The 23500-nt window shown below is 30.0% G+C and overlaps 1 protein-coding gene across 1 annotated transcript; it reads right to left on the bottom strand.

Annotated features, from left to right (window-relative positions):
• Positions 1-8100: 8100 nt before the first annotated feature.
• LOC129876680 (gibberellin 2-beta-dioxygenase 1-like) lies at positions 8101-11423 on the bottom strand. Its single transcript, XM_055952168.1, has 3 exons — positions 10788-11423; positions 9803-10154; positions 8101-8605 (listed from the first exon to the last, which is right to left on the bottom strand). The coding sequence occupies exons 1-3, from the start codon at positions 11198-11200 to the stop codon at positions 8357-8359; spliced, it is 1014 nt and encodes a 337-aa protein (XP_055808143.1). The 5' UTR covers positions 11201-11423; the 3' UTR covers positions 8101-8356.
• Positions 11424-23500: the final 12077 nt, after the last annotated feature.

Below are 23500 nucleotides of genomic sequence, written 5' to 3' on the forward strand. Positions count from 1 at the left end.
TTTTTTTTTCTTTCTTTCCGAATGCCCAAAAGTGCGGGATATAACATCCCTCCCTTAGAATTATTTGATAGTGTCATAGCTTATCCGGCTCTCATGATAACTTCTAAGAAGCTTACGAACCTTCCAAGGAACTTAAGAAGCTTAGGAGCTTAAGAAGCTTAAGAAATTTAAGAACGCGTTCCCAGGTGCAACGGTACGGGGTGTAACACTTTATTTAAGACATCACTTTTGGTAGAGCGAGTTTAAGATTATGAATTTCATAGTCCTTGGATTGTAGACCTATTAAAACAACATATCAATCATTCAACCATAACAATTAAATACCTAAAAGACGTCATAACATTTCTCAATCACTATTAAGAGTCTCTTTATGATATAGACCAACCATAACTTATAACCACAGATAATTAATAGGTTCATTCAAGAGATTTATCAATACTAGATCAATTACCTCCTTCCCTTACTTCATGATTCACATTACTCAGATAATTCACTTAGAACCATCAATCGTATCAATAAGCAGTATTATAGTTATCAATCAAGAACTAGACTATTATCACTATTTACAGGAGAATCATACCCATATGGTACATTCCTATCCTAAACAACAATAATAATACATTCAACCATCCAAACTCCGTGCCCGAAGACCTAGGCATGAAATCTTCTGTCAACTACAATATAGAATGCGTGGGAACAGATTTACAACTAATCAATTAGAGAAACCTATCCTACCTGGTCGCCAAGCAATTGTAGAAGGAATACAGAATGATCCTTGACTTTTCGAAGGAGAATCTATGGAGACGGGCCAGAATCCATGGATTGTAGCCTTCCTTGCGTTAGAAATCTCTTCTCCCCTTCTCTCCAAGCCTATAATAGCTTTTTGGGGGTTTCTAGGGTAACCCTCATCTGTTTTGGCACTTAGGAAAAGAAGGAGATAATAAAAATATATCACTTTTAAGTTCTGACCCGTCGGATCCCACTACAGCGGCCTCATTCCCGCTCTGGCGGCCTGACCTAGAAAGTGTCCAGTAAAATGGGCATCACTTTTTAGTTTGAACTCTAAATAAGACAAAGTCAGTGGTGTTGGAAAGAAGACTCAAAGATCTTTAATTTGATAGGTCATGGTCCATATAATTCATTATAGACCGAGAGATATGGTCATTTGAAGTTGAACTTAGTTTAAACTTAAGTCCAAAACTAAATCGGAAAGACACTTTCAACTTAACTTTGAGATAGGAACATATTACGATCTTAATTCACAACTAATATGCATATCAAGGAATTGATCCTAGTATTATGACAAAAGAGACTCGTATACCTTTACTGCAGATATTTTCAGCCCTTTGGTTCTATTGCTGCTATTTCCAATCCTAAGGAAAAAAATTTAAACTACTCATATAATCAGCTAGTCTAGGAATTAAGCTACTTCTATAATGTATTTCCTGTATGATTTGTCTGATGATCATTTCTATACGCCTCTTTTTCTTCTGAAAGATCCTGTTGTTTCTTTCTTGCTAAATGAAATATATTGTTGCTGCTAATGCCATTCTATATATCTCTGCTTGTAGGGTCTTCTTTTTTGTATGAGTTATAGCCTAACTCAGTTCTTCATTCCACCCTTGGCTATTTCTTATGATGGATAACCAGTTTAACAGCTTTTTCCAGACTTTTTTGCTTTATTACATGCAAAAAATAGATGTTGATGAGTTTCTGGGTTTGTGGTGCATAGTGGGCATAGTAAATCAGTGTGCACTCCCCATTTCTCCAACCTATCTTTGGTGTAGAGTCTCTTTTGTATGGCCAAATATAAGATAAAAATACACTTATGATTACCATGATTATTGTATATCATTCTTCTCCATGGCACCTTTGTTTATGCCCCTCTAAGTTGTATGTACATTTCTTTGATGTTGAATGTATCTGCTTCTATGATCTCTGTCTTTTGTACTCCTGCTTCATCTAGCCATTGCCCTGCTTGTAATATCTTCCTCACAATCTAGGAAGCTTGTTTGATTTGTACCTCCCATGGTTTTCTGCCTTTCAAATAGTATGTATGTATCCAGATAATCCACAGTTTGTTTGTTTTTCTTTGCAAGACTCCATAAGTGCTTTAACACAGCTACTTTGTTCCACTTCTGCAAATCTATTATGTTTAGTCCTCCAGCTATTTAAGGGTTGCATATTATATCTCAAGCTATAAGAGCTTTGCCTTTATTCTGTGTATCTCCATTCCATAAGGACCTTTTACAGATTATTTCCACTTGTTTTAGCACTTTTTTTGGTAGAAGGAGAATCTAAGACCAAAAAGCTTGAATAGATGTTAGGATGCTTTCTACCAATTGTAGTCTCCCTGCATATGATAAAAAATTTATTGTCCATGAGTTAATTCTTCCCAACATCTTGTCTACTAGTGGCTAGCATTGGCTTATTGATAGCTTCTTTGAGCTTAAAGGTACTCCTAGATATTTGAAAGGTAGAGTTTTCTTTTTGAAACTTGTGTGTTGTAGGATCATTTAGGAGGTTACTTCTATTACTCCACCAAAATACACATTACTCTTTGTTTGATTGGCTATGAGACCTGAAACTTTTGTAAATTCCTGGAAGCAGTCATACAATAAGGCAATTGATTGTAAGTCTCCTCTACTAAACAACAACAAATCATCAGCAAAGCTTAGCTGAATGATCTGTTGCTTATAGCATCTGGGATGAAACTTGAAATTATTGTTGGACCTCAGAGTCTTCAGTAGCCAGGTGAGGTACTCCATGGCTAGAACAAAAATATAGGGAGATAAATGATCTCCTTGTATCACCCCTCTTTTTGCTTTGAATGGAGGACTTAGGGACCCATTAATCATGATGGAATATGAAACTGTCTTGACACACTTCATGATCCAATTCACAAACTTATTTGGAATCTGTAAACCACTTAGTACCTTCTCAAGGAAATGCCACTCCAAAGAATCATAGGTCTTTTGCATATCAATTTTCAATATGCACCTAGGTGATATCCCTTTCCTTCTATTCATTTGACTAATTAATGACTTATTATGAAATTATCAGTTAGCATTCTTCGTGGAATAAAAGCAGCTTGACTAAGATCCACTAGGTAGTCCATTACACTTTGAAGCCTATGAGTAAGCATCTTTGAAATTATCTTATAAATGATGGTACAACAAGATATAGGTCTACATTCTCCAATAGAGTTTGAATGTTGTACCTTTGGAATAAGAGTAATCAAGCCATCAGGAGACTGGTAGTCGTACTAACAGCCTAGTCCTATTAATAGGGGAATATAACTTATTTGATTGGAAAAAATGCAGTACAACAGCTATTACCTCTCCTCTTATTATTTGTCAGGCTTGTTTGAAGAAATATTCATTGAATCCATCTCCTCCTGGTACCTTGTTATCATCTATGTCTTTTAAAGCTATCAAAACATCCTTTTTCGTAAATGGCTTGATTAGTGCCAATTGTTGCATTCTTGTAAGTACTGCACCATCCTTGAGGATTGATTGTTGTGTTGCTGGTATGTGGGAGCTTGCCTGTCCTAGGAGATGTTGATAGAAACCTACCACCTCTAAAACAATTGCATTTGATTCTTTAATTATTGTACCATCTTCCTTGGTGAGCATAGTAATTTCATTCTGGAATTTCATATTCTTCATACTAGCAAAGAAAAACTTAGTGTTTGAGTCCCCTAATCTAAGCCATTGTATCTGGGACTTTTGCTTGTAAATTTCTTCTTCAATCAAACTCCATTCGACCAATTGATTCCTTAGTTCTTTTTATAACTCCAACATGCTTTGTGATATAGGGATGTTTATCATCTGACTTTGTTTAACCTCAAGATCTCTCCTTGATTGTTGGACTTTAGCTGACACCCCTAGATACTCCTTTTGATTGAGTTTTTGCATTTCTCTCCTTACATGTTTCAAATTTTGCCATACCCCTCTCATTCCTCCACCTTGTATCTTCCATTATTTTAAGATTTTACTTCTAAACTCAAGATGTTGGGCTAAGCAATTATAGAATTTAAAAGGCCTCATATTCTTGTCTCTTTGTTTATCCAACACTATACTCAAAGGAGTATGATCAAAAAACAAAGGGTCCATCACCATCACTTGCATTGGTGGAATTTTTATTGCCCATTTAGCATTAACCAGTGCCTTGTCAATCATGTTGTATACATGTCCATTGGTCCAGGTAAAGTTTCTGCCCACTGTAGGTAAAGACAAATTGCAACTGCTCATGCATTCCCTAAAATCTTTAGTTTTTACCCCTTGTACTTGACTTCCAATGGGTCTATCTTCTGAGCATAGTATAGAGCTGAAATCTCCTATGGTTCAGCGATAGATTACTCAGAGTGTGCAATGCATTTCATAATGGATTCCTAGTAATTATGGTGTGAAAACCATATAGAGCTGAAATCTGGAACTGCAATCCACTATGCATCATATTAATCATGCCATGGATATGTTATGCTGGTGATTCCCTTCTATCAAACTTTACTGCATTTGGATCCCAGACCACCCAATTCTGCCTCTTATATTCATTATACCATTAGTGCACCACTCCCTATCCTGGTGTTATTTTATTGATAATATTACTAGCCCTATCATCTCTAACTCTATGCTCATAGACAGCAATAAAATTCACTTTATTTATTCTTATAAATAACTTTAACTTCTTATGCCTCACCTCTCGGTTGAAGCCTCTTACATTCCATGTTACCAACATTTAAAAAGAGGGTTCAGGTGGTACCTCATTCATCCTTCCCCCTGCTTCTCCACTATTTCCTTCAATTTCATATATTCTCACAGCTTCATTTGTAACAATACTATGTAGAGTGATTTGATCATGCACTGATCTTTGTTGGGCTGACTTGTATCTCACAGTTTGCCATTCACCTTTATTTTGGATTTCATTCTGTTCCTACTGTTTCTCTCCTCCAGTACTTATTGTTGTTTGTGGACCTTTATTTTTGTCTTGCTCTTTTCCTTCCTGATCAATATGTCTCCATTCCCTCTTTCGTCCTTGTTCCTGCCCTTTTGTTTATACTAGTGCCACAAGTTTATCAAAACAAGAGTGCCTTACTTGTAGACATTTTTGGCAAAACGTTAGCTTCCATTCATACCAAACTTGCTGCTCAAACACTTTCCCCTTGGGATTCTGTATCTTTATCATCTTGGGTAGTGGCTTTGTTACATCCATTTCCACAAGTATTCTAGCAAAGGATATTCTACGTGTTTGTGTAGTGCATTCATCTGCATAGATAGGCTGTCCTAGACTACTTCCAATTTTGCTTAAAACAACTGAGTTCCAGCAATTTAAAGGAAGGTTTGGGAGCTTAATCCATAAAGGAATTGTAGTGAGAATTTCCTCCTTAAAATTAAAATCCGGCACCCATGGCTTCATAATAACAGGTCTCCTCAAAAGATAATGGAGCCCTGAACATAACACCTTATCTCGTTCTTCTTCTTTAGCAAATCTAACTACAAAATACCCATCAACATGGTATAGAATCACTGGTTTACTTGAAAACTCTCCCTGACTTACAATAAATCTTTCCATAGCTCCTATTGATGGTGTTGTTCCTACCACATATACTACCACTGAGGGTTTCCATTTCGCATCATCCTTAGCTATATCCTCTGGTAATATTTTCACTGCCTTCTCCCCTTCAACAATATTGGAGCTATATAGGTTAGGTCATACCTCTAGCCGCCATCTGATTTGTTGCAAACAATTTTCTCCAAGGTTCTTCAGGTGATATCTCCTGTAGGTTTAATTTCCTTTGTGCATTTCCTGTAGATCTATCTTGGTTTACTGTTCCATTGGCAACTGATGAGCTTTGGTGACAGCTTCCTCCCGTTCCTTTGGTCTTCGGTAATTCAAGTCATAGTTCACTCGCAGTTACCTTCCCCCTCTACTTTATTGAGTTCATCTCTGGTAGATTTGTTATCCCCTCTGGTGTTTTCCAAATTGGGTCTGATCTCTGTTTACTCAATTGCAATGTTCCACTATTTGAGCTAGTTCCAATTCCATGAAGTATCTCTTCTTCGTGTTGCTTTTGCATGGTCATCCTCTACCCATTTCCGGCAAGGTGCAAGTTAGCACACACTAACATGCGCCGAGAGAAAAATGGATATTTAATATTTTCCAATGAAAAATTGATGTGAAATAAAAATTTACATCTTATTTAGCTTAAAAATAAAGCTTTCATTTTAAGTTTATTAAAGTAAAAAAAAATTGTTATTAAAATTATCTATATTTTAAAGTTATCTATAGTTTTTAAGTTAGTAATAAACTATTTAATTAAAAATATGTAACTTAGTAGTGGAGTGAACATTTTAAGAGAAATCAAAATATAAATAAACATAAGAATTAGACAAATAAATTCAACTTATAATATATTTATAAATAGAAATTGTATTTATAAAATGTAATTTTTAATACAAAAATATAGTATCATAAAAACAACAATTAATTAAAGTTATGAATGTTATTATAAATGTATTTAAAAATTATATAAATATACATGAATGTAAAAGTGGTGTATAAAATAGAGTTTAAGGGGGTATTTTTGTTATTTTACATTTTTATCCCAGGATAAGTTATCCTGGGATTAGTATTCCACCCCCAAGGAGGAATAACTTATTCCAGTACTAATTATTAATCTTGGGATAAGTTATCCCAGCCGTTGCAACCAAATAAGAGATTAAAGGTATAATAACAGGGCCAGGAGACTAGGCTAAAAGGAATAGGTGGATAATGGATAATACTTTCTAGTATCCAAATTGAATTTGAAACTTTCTATTTGTGAAATTTGTGATAGATATACATAAATGTAATTTATTAGATTGGTGTGAATAGTGAATTTGTATACTTTATGGGAATTGAGATTTCAAGAACATAATTGGCACTTTCAAGAATAAATGATATTGTTAATGATGACTTTCAAAAATAAATAAATACATTGTTCCATCTATGAAAAATACAATGAACTAGTATTTTTTTAAACCCATATTTGAGCATCTTGACAACCCATACTTGCTAACAAGGTGGGACTTTACTAAATAAAATATCATTATGATAAAATTGAGGTTGATAATTTTTTAATTTTGATTAAGTTATAACAATTATGTTCAAGATACATAGCATCTATTTATTAGATTGGTGAAAACAATGGGTGTGACGGAGCAAAATCAACCTTAAATTTACGAGTTTGAAAAATACAACAATTTTAGTTCAAACTTTATATTTATAGTGTGGTTCAAGATTTGTAAATTAAAAATTCCGAGTCCGCGTAAGTGGGATTTTACATTTTTTGAAAAATTGAGATTTCAAGAACATAATTTGCACTTTCAAAATTAGATGATGTTGGCAATGACTTTGAGCTTGTATTATTAACAAGACAAGTAATCACAAAGAGTATGATGGGAAAAGATACATTTTTCTATTTATGGGAAATCCAATGAACTATGTTTAAGCCCATATTTGAGCATCTTATGCTTACAAGTTGTGGGACTTCACAGAAGAAAAAAATCAAATAATACTACTTTCTCAAATAGGATCAAATTATTATTAGCCAGTCTAGATTCATATGCTGATTTTCAATATACTTCACAAGTAAAAACGAATGAATGAAGTATTTAGGGATCTTTATATATATAGTCCATCGAATTAACTATTTATTTTTTAAAATTGGAATGCATAAATTTTCAATATACTTGACAAGTAAAAACGAATGAATGAAATATTTAGGAATTTTTATATATATAGTCGGTCAAATTTACTATTTACTTTTTTAAATTGGAATACATAAATTATTCACCAACTAATATACATGATTATACATTATACAAAATTATACACATATTATATGTGTATTATACATATATTATATATTCATCGGCTATTTTTAATTTAATAGATGGGGTAGGTATCTAAATTATACATTTATTGGAAATTTGAGATTTCAAGAAAACAAGTGACACTTTCAAAAATAAATGACATTGGTATTAATGATGACTTTGAACTTGTATTATTAACAAGACAAGTAATTACAAAGAGTATGAGAAAAAGAAAAAAAGGGACACAGATTGATGTACAAACCATTTCATATTAATAGAATTTGGGAAAGGATCACACTCCTAACAGTCTATTATTATAATACAAGCATTACGGACTATTATTTTCACAGCTTGAATTCGTGCCAAAAAAAAAGGAAAGAAAACTATCTATGGGAAATCCAATGAACTATATTTGACAACCCATACTTGCTAACAACAAAGTGTGGGACTTCACCAAAAGAATATCAAAAATCATTATGATTATGATGATGATGATGAGGCTATACTGCTTTCTCAAATAGGACCAACCTATTGTCAGCCAGTCTAGATTTATATGCTGAGTTTTTGTACTCAAACCATGTAAATTCTTTGTACAAGCTGTCTTGATCTCCTTTCATTAATAGTGATGCCAATGGTGCTATCTTTTCACTCAATGGTGGTCCTCCAAAATAAATCATTGAGAGTCTTGATTTTACACTATTGGTCAAAACCCTGTGCCTTACACTCTTAAATCTTCCATTTGTCATCACCTGAAAAAAAAAATCACCAACATTATCAAAATTTGCACTCTAGTTATAAATTAAAATGGTATAGTGCAAAAGTTCAATATTAAGTATGGTATTTGATTTAATTATATCAGTAATCATTCATAATAAGTGTTGATAGTATTATCGTAGTAAAATTACTCTTGGTATGTTCTTGTAAAAAGTGCTAGTAGTGCCTTTAAAAAATAATGCAGATTACTTGGTACAACATGTCAAAATACGTTATAGCATGAAAGTTCTTCCCACGGTCTTATACTCTCAAAAGCAAGGGAGGATATTTTTAGTTTAATTATTACCATCAATCGTTCATAATAAGTGCAATTAATATCTTTAGAAGTAATCTAGGTTATCTGTTACAATATATTAAAATATGTAATGGTGTCAAAGTTTTTCTCACCGTGAATTTATAGTAAGTAAAATCTTCTCTTTTTTTTTGAATTTTTCATGTTTTAATGAGAATCTAGATAAATGATATCCAACCCCAATGTTATTAATTTGAAGTACAAAAAATCTAGTGAAAAGGCACAATCAAACCTAGGATAAATCATGTCTATCTTTCTAATATCTTCAGTCTTCACCCCAACAACTATGCAATGAATGAAATATCAAAGGAAAACAAGAAAATACATGACCCCACCAAAATTTATAGTAGAATCGATGGAACTCTTTCATTCTTAATGAAATATTTTATATTTGAATTTTAATAATAATAATTAAAAAAAATTGATAGAACATTGCCCCCTTTAATGAATCTTACACAGTGCAAAATCTGAATTAGTCAAATATCACGCACCAATTTTTTTTAAAAAGTTAGAAGCTTAATTCCATTATTATTATTAATTTTTTTAAAAAAACATAATATATAAGTAGACATCTTAACTTGATCTCAACTGACAACTAAACACTTTAATTTTAAAAATGCAAATCTAGACACCTCAATTCGTTTCTACTGTGTCTCGTGGACATCCAACGATGACGTGACTCATAAATTTTTATAGGTGTATGTCTAGATGATCATTTTTATAAGTAGGACTGACACAATATAAACGAGTTGATGAATCTAGATGTGCATTATCAAAATTGGAGTACTGTTTAGTTGTCAGTTGACAACAAGTTAAGGTTTCTATCTACGTATTATACGGTATGAATTTAGATTAGTCAGGCTTTAAAACGAGTACATACCTGCAATGAATCACCAACATTGATGAAGAAGGAATTTTGATCAGGTGGCACAGAAATCCAATGGCCATTAACTAGTGAAATTTGAAGTCCAGAAGTATTATTTGATCTTAATAAAGAAATAATTTGTGGATCAGTGTGTTCACCAAATCCAATCAAATTTCTTCCATTGAATTCTTGAAACTCATCAGGACATGGAGGGTAGTGATTTAGCCTAAAAAGAGAGTCACTTTTTTCATCCATTAAAAGCTTACTAAATACATTCTTTGGATGAATTTTCAATCCCTCAGCTAACATTTCAAGAATCTCACAAGCCATTTTCTTCACTGCTGATACATAATCATTCACAGCATCTCTACAATTAGATAAGAAGAAAAAAAATGAGAAATTTCCCATAAAGAAACGTAGGAATTGTCATAGTAATAACATCTTAATTATCTCTAATATCTGACGAGAAGTCAGAAATTTCACGGAGGGTGTTCAAAATCAGTAATGTTTGACCTATATATACTATATAATTTCCTAGTGAAGGACGTTCAATCGATCATCCTTTGTTGGTCGTAGCTCCCACCCCCGATGGAATGATTGGAATTCTTTTACCTTTAACTATAAATTTCGAGTTCGAACGTTAAAGAATAAAAAAAAAACTCAATAAAAAATAAGTTTACCGCTTAAAGGGCCCTACTCTCATGGGCGGAGCCATAACGGTAGTTACGAGTACTATAGCTCAAACTCTTTATTTGTGTTAAAACTTCATTTAATACATACAAATAAGATTTTCATAACGTAAAAAAAAGTGTGGTTCAAAACTCATAAACTAAAATCTAAACTAAAAAATTTGAGTTCAAACTTTTGTTAAAGAGTATGTTGCACCTTAATGGGCCCTACTTTAATCAGTCATCCTAGAACTCAAAACTCATAAAATTTAAATTTTGACTCTGTCTCCGACTAAAACAAAGAAAGAAGTAATATTATGTGTATATCTTACCTTATATCTTTTGGATTGACACCCAAAATAGATGCAAATTTTTGGTAATTAAACTCAGAATTTGTTGACAAAAGAATGTATTCAACCCAACCAACATCACCATTAGGTCCAATTTTCTTATTCCCATAGCCAAAAGGGTCAGGGGGGGCTGCTTTTTCCTTTTGAGACATTGGAGATGAAAAGAATTTTATGGCTTCTAATTCAAGTTTTGTAATAAATTCCCTAGGGACACCATGGTTGACAACTTTAAAGAAACCAAATTCTTCACAAGCTTTAACTAGTTGATTCTTGCTGTCTGGTTTTGAGAGATCAATTAATGGAATGTTACAAGGGAAAAATGATGAAGGGGTTTTGCAATTCTTGATTATGGTAGAGAATTGGTCACTAATTGCTGGCATAGACATGACCACCATGGTCAAATTTGTGGAAATTAAGAAATTGGTTCTTGAAAAGGGGTGGGTGTGGGGGTGGTGGTTGTGGGGTGGGTGAGTAACAAAGCAATATGTGTGAAGAAGTGTACATTTGGCTACAAGGAGTGATTTGCTATTTATAGAGAATTTTTTGGTGTTCAATCATGGCTGCCAAGTGTTAAGGGCGTAGGCGAAAACAATGGCTGACTTAGAATTTTAGTTTATGAGTTTTTGAATCTTTGAATCGCGTATGTCAGGTAGAACTTTTAGTTTATGAGTTCTTGATTCTCTTAGCGCTATGTAAGGATGAACTTTTAATTTATGAGTTCTTGAATCTCTTTATCACTTATGTCAAGTTAAGATAATGAAAAATAAGAGGCAAAATCTAGTTCTATAAATTATCATAATCGATCTGTTAACAAGTTAATTAACATTTTAAAAATTTAGGCTGCTCAAATATTGTTCTATCTAATTTATCAATTCAATTTATTTTAATCCGTCGAAATTCAATCCAACTCTGCCTTTTCTCTCTCACACAAAACCAACTAGTACTTGCTACATGAGAATGAATGTAGAATAGTCAAAAAGAATATTTGTCCTTCTCAACTTGCCATTTATTAATTAAATTAATATTTTGCAGTTTGTGCATTACAATATATATATATATATATATATATATATATATATATATATATATATATATATATATATATATATATATATATATATATATATATGTGGAAAATAATTGAAATAGGTCAACCTAATATGAATATCATGATTTAAAAATATCAAATCTTGTATGAATCACTATTTATCAAAACTCTTTAACGTAAGTTTTTTGACTTAGACAAAACATTTAATACTTGCATCTAACAGAATAATGAATAATTTACGAACTTGATTGATGTTCGATTTGTGTCGATTAAACCTCCTAAAAAAGTTAAAGAGTTCTATATTAAAAGGTTCTTTATTCTCTGAAAGGTCAATTTACACTCATTAACTTTGTCACTTAAATTACAATTAGCCTTTACTTATCATGTTAATTATTTTCGTCTAAATTCTAAGAATGATTTTTATTTTTTTATCGAAAGTGTTTGCTTTTTTACAAAACTTTACTTAACGTGAATGATATAGATTAGTCAGACACTAAATTAAAAATGAATATCGGACACCGAACAAATCTTTATCAAAACGTCGCTGGGGTTTGCAATCTTAGTGACAAATCAAAGTATGAAATGTCTATTCAAAAGAAATGGGAAAAAAAAAGAGATTAAGAAATGACTTCGACTTTGAAAGGGAACTTACATTTTTAATATTATTGGTGGGCCATTATTAGAAAAGGAAATAATTGATAAAATGTCCAGCTAAAATGACTGAAAATGAAATAATTGATAATAGTTTTTTTTTTTGTAAAATAACTATTATTTTAAAAAGATATATGACAAAAAAACTGTTGTTTGGTTGGACTATGAAAAAAAAATTATGAAAAAAATTGAAACTTATTTTCTCTTTCCCATTTGAGGACTTCGACTTCGATAATAATTCATTATTTTCTAGTAACCAAATATAAAAAAAAATGAATTATTATCTAGAAATAATTTTTGAGAATTATTTTCGTCATACCAAATATATCCTAAACGACTCTCCCAAGTATACATCAATGCTTATTCTTTTTTGTTTTTTTGCTGATAGTCATTTTACGATTCTGACTAATTTAAAACCAGCACACTATAAAAGTCTCTTAAAACAGGAAATGTTTTCCATTCAAATTTTCTCATTCCAATAGTTTTAACCGAATTCTATGATTAAGAAAGAAAGATATTTTATTCGACATTAATTAGCTATGTCTTAATTCCTTCATAAAGATTTTTTTTTCTATAAAAAGTCACAATATAGGGATATTTGGCCACCTGAATTTCCTAATAAAAAGAGTTTATGCCGTGTTTGAAATTCTTTACTTTTATTTTCCTGTTTCTGTCTCTTTCACCACTTTGACAAGAGGCAATAAAATATTAAAATATTTGGTTTCCAAACTCTTTTCAAATTGAATAACTATTTTGATCATTAGGAAAAATATATATCTTTTTTACCTTATTATTATTATTAACAAGGAGTTATAATAGTATGAGTAGGTGAAATCTACGTTTTCAAATAAATACAAATAAAGGATTTCGCGGTAATAATATAATTTTTTACAATATTATATTCAATATCTATAATAAATATAAGTATTTATAACTAACACTCTATATAAATATCGCTAAAGATTTTAGCGACTTCGGATGCAATGACACATTAACTCAATTGCTACTAAATATTTTTGTGTCAAGAAACATTACCGCTAAATAGAAAATATAGTAACTAAATATCTCTTTTGTTGTAGTATATATATGATGTTGAATTCTCGATATATTTTTAAAAAAATACTTTAAACTCCTTCCGTAATCCTAATTATGTCAAGTAGGCAAGTATCATAACACTATATCATCTGACATTTAACATAACTAGCTAGTATGTGAATCAAACAATTCCTAATACTTGAATTTCTTTCGTGAAAATTCTAATTATGCCAACTTGTCAAGTATTATAATGCTACGTCATCTGACCTTTAACATAACTAGCTAGTATGTGAACCAAACAATTCCTAATATTTGAATTTCTTTAGTAAAAATTCTAATTAATTATGCCAAGTTGGCAAGTATTATAATTCTACATCATCTGCCTTTTAACATAATTAGCTAATATGTGAACCAAACAATTTCTAATACTTGAATTTCTTTCATAAAAATTCTAATTATGCCAAATAGGCAAGTATTATAATACTACATCATTTAACTTTTAATATATTTAGCTAGTATGTGAACCAAACAGTTTCTAATATTTGATTTCTTTTGTAAAAATCCTAATTACGCCAAGTAGGCAAGTATTATAATGCTACGTCATCTGACTTTTAACATAACTAGCTAATACGTGAATCAAATAATTTCTAATATTTGAGTGTTTTTCGTAAAATCCTAATTATGTCAAGAAGGCAAGTATCATAATGCTATATCATCTGACTTTTAATATAACTAGTACGTGAATCAAATGATTTACACGTAATGTCTCTATACGTTCAAAGTAATATAGAATAGTCATCATCAGTTTGGGAAACAAATGCAATAGCACAAATGTGGACCAACTAGGAGGACAATAATTGGCACAAAGGAAAGAATATAACACACACGTGTAGAGAAAGTAGCCAACAGCTTGTGTGTCAAAGATAAAATCTAAAAAAAGGTTTTATCCTGTCGTGGCTCCTTATCACTCTTATAAATTTTCAATTTTTTATCTGATATGCGATATTTATATTGAAGTCTGATTAATTTAGATTCGCACGATATAAAACTCATTTAGAGAAAGCGTTTAATGAATTTTTCATATTCAGAATTTGAAATCGAGACTTCTGATTAACATAGAAATGAGTAATATCTGAACTACATTTTTTGAATTCACAATATATTCTTTGTTGAAATTGAATTACGTGTTGACTGGTTGACACCTACTTGTCATGAGGTGGGGTTCAACTTCAACATCATCCTCTTATATGTCATTCGGCTTAATTTATGTGAATGTATTGTTCATGAATTTTTTTGCTTTTGATATTTTAAAAAGTTAGTTGAGACTAGATTGAAGATCATATTTACATGATTTTTAATTATGAGATAAATATCGCATATATGAGAGTTGTCAAAGCACGCTTTTCGTCATTGTCAATCTTTAAGAAGTTGTGTGGTTGAGACAAGGATGAAATCACGTTTAGCTTTATGCTTGTGCAATAAATGTCGAATGTCGCATATATGAGAGTTGTCAAAGCACGTTTTTCGTCGTTCCCAATCTTTAAGAAGTTGTGTGGTTGAGACAAGGACGAAATCACGTTTAGCTTTATGCTTGTGCAATAAATGTCGAATGTCGCATATATGAGAGTTGTCAAAGCACGCTTTTCATCGTTGCCAATCTTTAAGAAGTTGTGTGGTTGAGACAAGGACGAAATCACGTTTAGCTTTATGCTTGTGAAATAAATGTCGAATGTCGCATATATAAGAGCTGTCAAAGCACGTTTTTCGTCGTCGCCAATCTTTGAGAAGTTGTGTGGTTGAGACGAGGTCGAAATCACATCTAGGTTTATGTTTGTGTCATCTTATATGTCATTCGTCTTAATTTATGTGAATCTATTGTTCCTAGATTTTGTTGCTTTTGATATTTTGAAAAGTCAGTTGAGACGAGGTTGAAGATCACATTTACATGGTTTTTAATTATGAGATAAATGTCGCATATATAATAAGAGTTGTCAAAGCACGCTTTTCGTCGTCGCCAATCTTTAAAAAGTTATGCAGTTGAAATGAGGTTGAAATCACGTCTAGGTTTATGTTTATACGATAAATGTCGCATAAGAATTGTCAAAGCACGCTTCTCGCTCGTGTCGGGGCACGTACTACTCAATGTGGACCATTTTACTTCTCAAAATAGCTTTTCAAATCTTGGTGTATATTCCAATTTAGCTCATACAATAAAGAACTATTAGTTGTATATTGTGTAATGCAAGTGTCCTTTTGATGAGTCTTTATCGACCCCCTTTCAAAACTTAATTCAACTCTGAAAATGATTCATGAGACAAAATGGTCCCATATTATATATATATAAGGATCTTAATATAGGACTTTGCATATTGGGTTCTTTATTATGAAAGGTATATATGCTCCCATCTTTACGATTCTTTCAAATGTTACTCCAGCCAAATCTCTTTATAATGATATTATTTGTCTTGATATTTTTGATTACTTAATAAAATGTTATTATAAAATAGGAACACAGCCAGATAGAATTGAGGGGGTTCTTTTCCTTTCCTTCAACTTCTTCGTATATTCACTTCTTCATATTTTAGAACTCTTTCGTGAAAAATCATATCTTCGTCTTACAAAAAATTGATAATATGACGCATTTTCTGCTTTGTGGAGTCAACTCGTCTTCCATAATATAAGATCTCTCGATATAAATTAAGATACTTACTTTTTTCTTAACATAATATTTGATATGTTATATATATATCCTTACTTAAAAGGAAGTCAAGTCCATGATATTTTTTCCAAAATGCATCATATATATGATTAAGAATATTTACACTACAAAAAAATAATTAAGGACTTGACGGATATAAATCGATGGATTTCATCGGCTTTTCAATAATCTTTTAAAAATATATATCCTTTTTAGAAAACTGATGAACATTCTTGGATTATATTTCACGCGAAAACTATAAAAAAAAATTCTCTTTTATTAAAATCATGGGATTTTATCGATTTTTGAAGTGTAAAACTTTAGTTAAAAAGTGTAAATAAAAATAATTAAAGTATTTTATCAAAAAACAGGTGTGATCTAGTGATAGAATTGTTAAATATCATAATAACTTTAAGAAAAATGATTTTAATTTGTTCAATATTTTGACTTAGTTTGCATGTCAAGATAAAACATACTAACATTGCTCCGTGACGGATTCCGAATTTTCAGAGCTAAGCTGTTGAATTGATATTTTTTTTATTAGGCTTAGGTGACATGAAACTACTCAACGTGGAGCCCCTTTGAACATTTAATTCAACTCTGAAAATGATTTAAGAGATAAATGGTCCCATATATATTGGGATCTTTCGGACTGGCATATTAATAATTTTTATATATATATATTTTAGGGAATTTATATGCTCTCATCTTTAATTTTTTCAATGTTGCTTGCTTAAATAACTCATAAAGAAAATAATATTATGTTAAATTAAAACAAGGAAGGTCAGCGCATATCGTAATCACAAGAAAAATGGTTATTACGAAGCCAATTTCTGAAATTATCTTCTTCTTTTTTATATTAACGATGATATCTAAGTAAATTTATATATTTATCTCAATCGTTTTCCCGTATTTTTATTTTTCATTAGCACAAGGGAGAATAACTTTTTAGTCCCTTAATTTTAATAAATTATGATTTTTGATTTTTATGACTTGATATATTTAATTTTTAATTAATTAAAATGTGTGTTTTTAATTTTTCTGCTATGTTATATTTAGACTATTTTTACAAGCACAACACCTTTTATAAATATGAAGTAGCAATTAATAAACATCTGATATAACACATAAATAACCAAATGATGAAACGATTAATAATTTTAAAAATTTATGAATATTTATAAGCAAAAAGATCAAAAGTGAATATTTTAAGTAATTAAACATATATATGCTTAGTCAAATTTCATAAAGCCTAAAATTAAAATTTATAATAACTGAGGAATAAAAAGTACTATTATTATTAACTTAAATATCAAATAATCTCGTCCACAAAAAGTAAATTTGATTCAAGAAGCAAGAAATTCACATGCACTTTTTTTTTTCCCTCCATTGGTTGGATATTCTCTTTGATGTCTCCATTAATTTGAAACTATATAAAATCTATTAAAAGATAAAAACAAAATATATTTTCTATTATTCTTAAAATGAAACTTCAAAAGACAAAAGAATCTTATCCGCCCCACGACAACTCTAAAACCAATGGGGGTGGTGGGTGTTGGGGTCCAAAAAGGGAATTCATGGCCAACTAAAGACCACATATCTTTCAAGTCAAATGTTTACTAATTATTTTTTTTAATAATTTATTTGGCTTATTTTTTTAGTAATAAATTTTTAATTTTATTTTTCACATGATATATTTAAAATTATAAAATTACAAAATATTTTAATATATTTAATATATTCTTAATTTAAAATTATAAAATTTATTTTTTTAATTTATAAAAACTTTATATTAAATCAAAATTAGACAAACAAATTGAGCCGAAAGCTAACTAAGTAGCACCTTTTTTTTCTTGACTAAATTGTTCCATTTCTGTTGTATTGACTAAATTTATCAAATCATGTTGGATGGCTTTATATCTGTTCTTATCCTATCTCTTAGCCCTTCAGCATTCTAATGTTTGGATCATGACATTAAAATTGACATTGCTACTTCTAATGTTTGGACTCTTTTGACTCAAATATAAAGTTTAATATAAAAAGAGTTCAACACAAAATTAAATATGTAAATTTTATTAGAGTTAATAATAAATAATATATTTTAATATTGAGTCGGGTCAAATATTTATTCTCAATCAATAACATATGCGAATCGGTCAACTCAATATTGAGGTATATTTTTATAAAAAGAGAGTGACACTTGAGCTAATTAAAATTCGTGAAAATGTGATAGTTTAGATAAAAAAAAATAGAAGAAGTGATAATTAATATATGAAACTCATAAAAAAAATAATTAATTATATATTTTTTATCATTAAAATAATCACCAGTTAAAATCGAACGAACACTCATAAGTTAATTTCTGATTTCACCATTAATTAAACATTTCATGTTCTACAATACTAATTATTTTAGTATATTGAGTATTTAATGATTAAAAAAAAAGACTCACACATGGGGGATGGATGGGGTGACTTGGGCTCTTGATATAACTTGGGTAATTCTTCCCTGAGTTAATTTTTCGGCTGATTGAGTTAGGTTCAAAGTCTATTTAATATGATATCAAAGTCAAATTCTTAATGTAAAGCCCTCAGAAGGATTGATCACATATTCAATATCTAACGGTGTCTAGCCAATTCTTTTCTTCCACTGAGCTATTTTGTATACTATTTCGTCTTTTTCATAATGAAATTTTTTTTATTTCAGTGTGTTGATTTGATCAAACTCCGTTAAATTTGTACGGTATTTCTTCTTTCTAATTTGTTTTATGCATATGATTATGTGCTAGTTCACACCATTATTCCACAACATCAACAATAATGTGAAGGGATTGCAATTTTAAATCATTAGAAAAATCTTTTTCTTAAGTTTGAATACTTATTTGGTTTTAGATTTAATTAAATTCCTTTCAAGTTTTCTCAATCTAATGATTTTTTTCTACCAATCATTATAACTTTCCCCTATGTAACAATAATGATTTTCTCCTTGCACTTTTATTTTTAATTAGAGCCAAAAAGGGTCCTATAAAATGATAATTACTCTGACTCATCTGAAACTAATACCTTTAATTAAATTAAATTGTTATAAATTGCGGCTTATTTAAAAGCCATCATGATCTTCCACTACTTCATTAGTATTTTTTTTTCATCTAATTTTCGATATTTATATTTGGGTCTAACTAAATACGGATTGCGCATTACATAATCTATTTGGAGGATTGCTATTACATAATCTATTTGGAGGATTGCAGCCTCCAATAAGATTTTTTCCATTTCTAGAACTCAAATTCAAAACCTCTAATTAATAATGAAAGAATCTCAACCATTTCACCATAATCCTTGTTAATAATTACGATACTTGACTATTTGGATCAAATGATTGTTTGGATAAGTAGAAGTTTATAGATAATTAATTTTGGATAATGTGTTTAACAAGTTTGGGTTAAATGATTGTTTGAATATAAACTTACTATTCTTTTACTCTCTCTATGGTTACATCACATAATTTTTTCCCATCCAGTATTCAATATTTGTATTATAGCTCAATTAAATTTAAATCGTATTGAAAAAATTTATATTACGAGGTAAAAATTTTCCTAACAAAGACAATTATATATTCAATTGAGTTTAACTTCAAAAATTTTAATTAAAAATGAAAAAGTATTTATCGCTCCATTGCAATTACCTAATTAATTATGACAAAAGATTTTTATGTTGGTTTCCCATTCTAATTGAGCTTTAACAAAGGTAAATAGATAAAGTTTATGGTGGGATAATGCAATCATTTTAGTGTTCATAATTGGATGTCCAGTCTATGTTATATTTTTTGAAAAAACTCAAAGTAAAGTTAAATTCATATCAATAGAAGCGAATTCAAAATTTTTACTTAATGAGTTCAACATTTAAAATTTTTACTATGAAAGTTATCGTATTATTTAATGGATTGAAATTTAACATTTGTTGAATATTTTGTGAATTAATACGAAAAAAATAACGAATTAAGCTAAATTTTATGCCTAGTACTTTTAATTTTTAAATTTTCAACATTTCTTATATGTTTATTTTCCGTTCTTATCAAGCTTTAACAAGAAGTTGAAAATTATGGTGGATGTACAATCATTTTATTTTTCATAAATATCTAGCAATACTATTGATGAATCATTCTATAGGCTATGCTACTTAGATATTTTTAAAATATTTTATTTTATTCGTGTCGAATCTTTTAATTTATTTTTTTAAGGATTCAATATGAATGCAACAATATTTTGGAGGATCCAAATAACATAATTTATAGATTATAATAGAAAACATTTAAAATTCTTATATTAGAGAATATACTTCCATCGACCACTTTTAATCAAATTCATCTACAATTACTTTTGAAAAATTGGAAAGATGGCCAAAAATGTTCTTTTTGAATTATTGAAAATAAAGTAATCATGTCATTTGTTTGCTTGTAGGCATAAAAATATCTTAACTATTAGCCAAGTTGGAGTATATTAGCTTCTGAACTATTGAAAATAAGATTATTATATTATTATTTTTGCATTTTTACATAAAAATACTCTTATTATTAACTGAGTGGAACAAATATGTACGTCACAATCGATAAACTCCACATCAGATGTAAAGTAGCATAACATAATATCTCTTGATGAGTTGGAAATTCACAATGAAAATAATAATAATCCCAACAAGGTACGTGAGGTCAAAATTAAAAACTTGTTAAAGTTATGCCAATACAATAAACAAGGTAAAAGTTCAAGATCAACTATTTTTAAATGGCATAAAAATTAGGGTAAATTTCAGAAATGACAAACATATTAAGCATAATAATTTTCTATCGGTATAGCTTCCCTAATGCGACAGGAGTAGAAATGAGGCTATTCGGGACAAGGTGAGAGTGGCCTTTTTATGCTTTTATTGAGCCGAGGGTCTCTCGAAAACAGCCGTCCTACCTTGGTAGGAGTCAGGTCTGTGTACACTTTACCCTCCCCAGACCCCACGTTGTGGGATTTCACTGGGTTGTTGTTGTTGTTGTATAGCTTCCCTAATTACTTTCCATAGTTATATTTATGTTTGCTATGGTCATTAACGTTTGTATTTCTCGCTCCATTATACAAATTAGGCTTCAAAGATATTGTATATATTCGATTCCAGATTTGTATATTCGTTTCTAGATTTGTTTTAGAGATTTGTATATTCACTACATATTCAATTTCAAATTTGTATATTCGCTTTCAGATTTGCTTTAGAGATTTGTATATTCGCTTCCAAATTTTTATATGAGCCCTTGGTTTGTATTAGGGGTGTACATGGACCGGGTTGGTTCGGATTTTTTACAAACCAAACCATTTGTGTCGGGTTATTAAATCTATAAACCAAACCAAACCAATAAAAGTCGGGTTTTTCAATATCAATTTTTCTCGGATTTTTCGGGTTTTTTCGGGTTTCTCGGATTTTTTCAGATTTTTCGGATTTTTCATAGTATCTAATAAAAAGCACAGAGCAGTGTTTCTTAAAAAAAGTTCTAGTACAAAATATCAACATATAAGATGGACGCAGAATACTGTTTGAAGTTTTAACTTTATAATATAATTTTATAAGATGAATTTTTTTGTATATTATTTAGATGGGCTTCTCAAGTCCAAATATAAATGTAAGAAAGAAAACAAAAATTATGAAAAAATTTTAAAAAATATTTATAAATTACATTTTAATAAATATTTTTATGTATAACATAATTTAAAAGTAGTATATCTATAATCGGGTCGGTTTGGGTTCAATTTGACTTTTTTTAGTTAAAACCAAACCAACCCTATAATGGTCGGGTTTTTTTTCCAAACATCAAACCAAGTCAAACCAAACCACTAGTCGGGTTTTTTTTCCGGTTTGGTTCGGTTTGTCGGTTTGGTTCGGTTTGTCGGTTTGGTGCGGTTTATCGGTTTGCCCTGTACAACCCTAGTTTGTATAATAACAAATTTCATTAAACAATAGCTAATTCGTGTAATTAATTGAAACTATATTCTTATCGTATAATTATAGTAGTAATGTTTGCCCAACAATATTTAAGGCTTTAAGCTCATAAAAATGGGCTTGATGGGCTGTCATGGCCCAAAATGTAGTACTAATTTGGACTGAGGAAGCCCAAGGATTGATGGGAATGGGACCTCTTTGAGGCCTATTCTAAATGGATCCTTTAGTGTCATACAAATTTGCCAAAAGTCATTTAATTTGTATCCGAAGTTATTTTATTTATAAATTTATTCATTTTGAAAATAATTTATACGCGATTTAAGTTACAAAAATTCGTACCTAAAATTTGACAAACTTTCTCTCAAGTGTGATTTTGTAAAGGTCAAACATCAAACATTTCTGGCTGAAATTGTAAACTTGACAAAGCCAAATAAATACATAAAGCCTTTCAAAGTTTGGTACATGGATTTAAAAAGTAGTATTTAACATGTATATAATATAATTTTTAATAAATAATATCTGGTTAGTCATCTTTTACTAGTCGTAACTATCCGAAATTTTTTCCCTATTGCCAAAGAACACACATTCAAAATTTTGAGTAATATCGTAAAAAAAAAAATTAAAAAAGGAAAACATAATATCGTAAACTATAACGTAAAAATTTCAAAAAAGATAAACATAATACTGTAAGTCTGTAAATTATAAGAAAAGTTACTGCGACATGAGACAAAATCTAGAGGAAGGAATCTAAAATTCTCTCTTTAAATTATAGTCGAAGTAAATGTATGATGTGCGTACACTTTATCCTCTTTGAATTCAATATTTAGGATTGTATTGATTTTTTTAATTTTTTTTTACAAACATAAAAATTTCTAAAGAAAAATAAAAGAAAAAAGGTTCAAATTTGCCATTGAACTTTCAAAAAAGGCTTATTTATGCCATTCGTTAAAAGTTTGGTTTATTTATGTCACTGTCGTTTGAGAAAAGCTTTATGACATTATTTTTTAACTCCGATTTTACAAAAATTGAAAAAGTTGAAAATTTGTAGCTCTTCGTGTTTTTCATGTGTTCTTGGTGGTCTTGAAGAAGAAGGAGCAAAAATAGTACATTTAATCCAAAACTCTAATTGAAAAGTGTTAAAAAATGTTTGGATAGTTTTACAAATCTGAAGTTAAAAAATAATGGCTGAACTTTTTTTCAAACAATAATAACATAGATAAGTAAAACTTTTAACAATGACTTATATTTCTATCCCTCATATTTTTTCATAATTCCAATCTTACCCTTC

The sequence above is a fragment of the Solanum dulcamara genome, chromosome 12 (genome assembly GCF_947179165.1).
Source record: "Solanum dulcamara chromosome 12, daSolDulc1.2, whole genome shotgun sequence".
NCBI classification, from domain to species: Eukaryota; Viridiplantae; Streptophyta; class Magnoliopsida; order Solanales; family Solanaceae; genus Solanum; species Solanum dulcamara.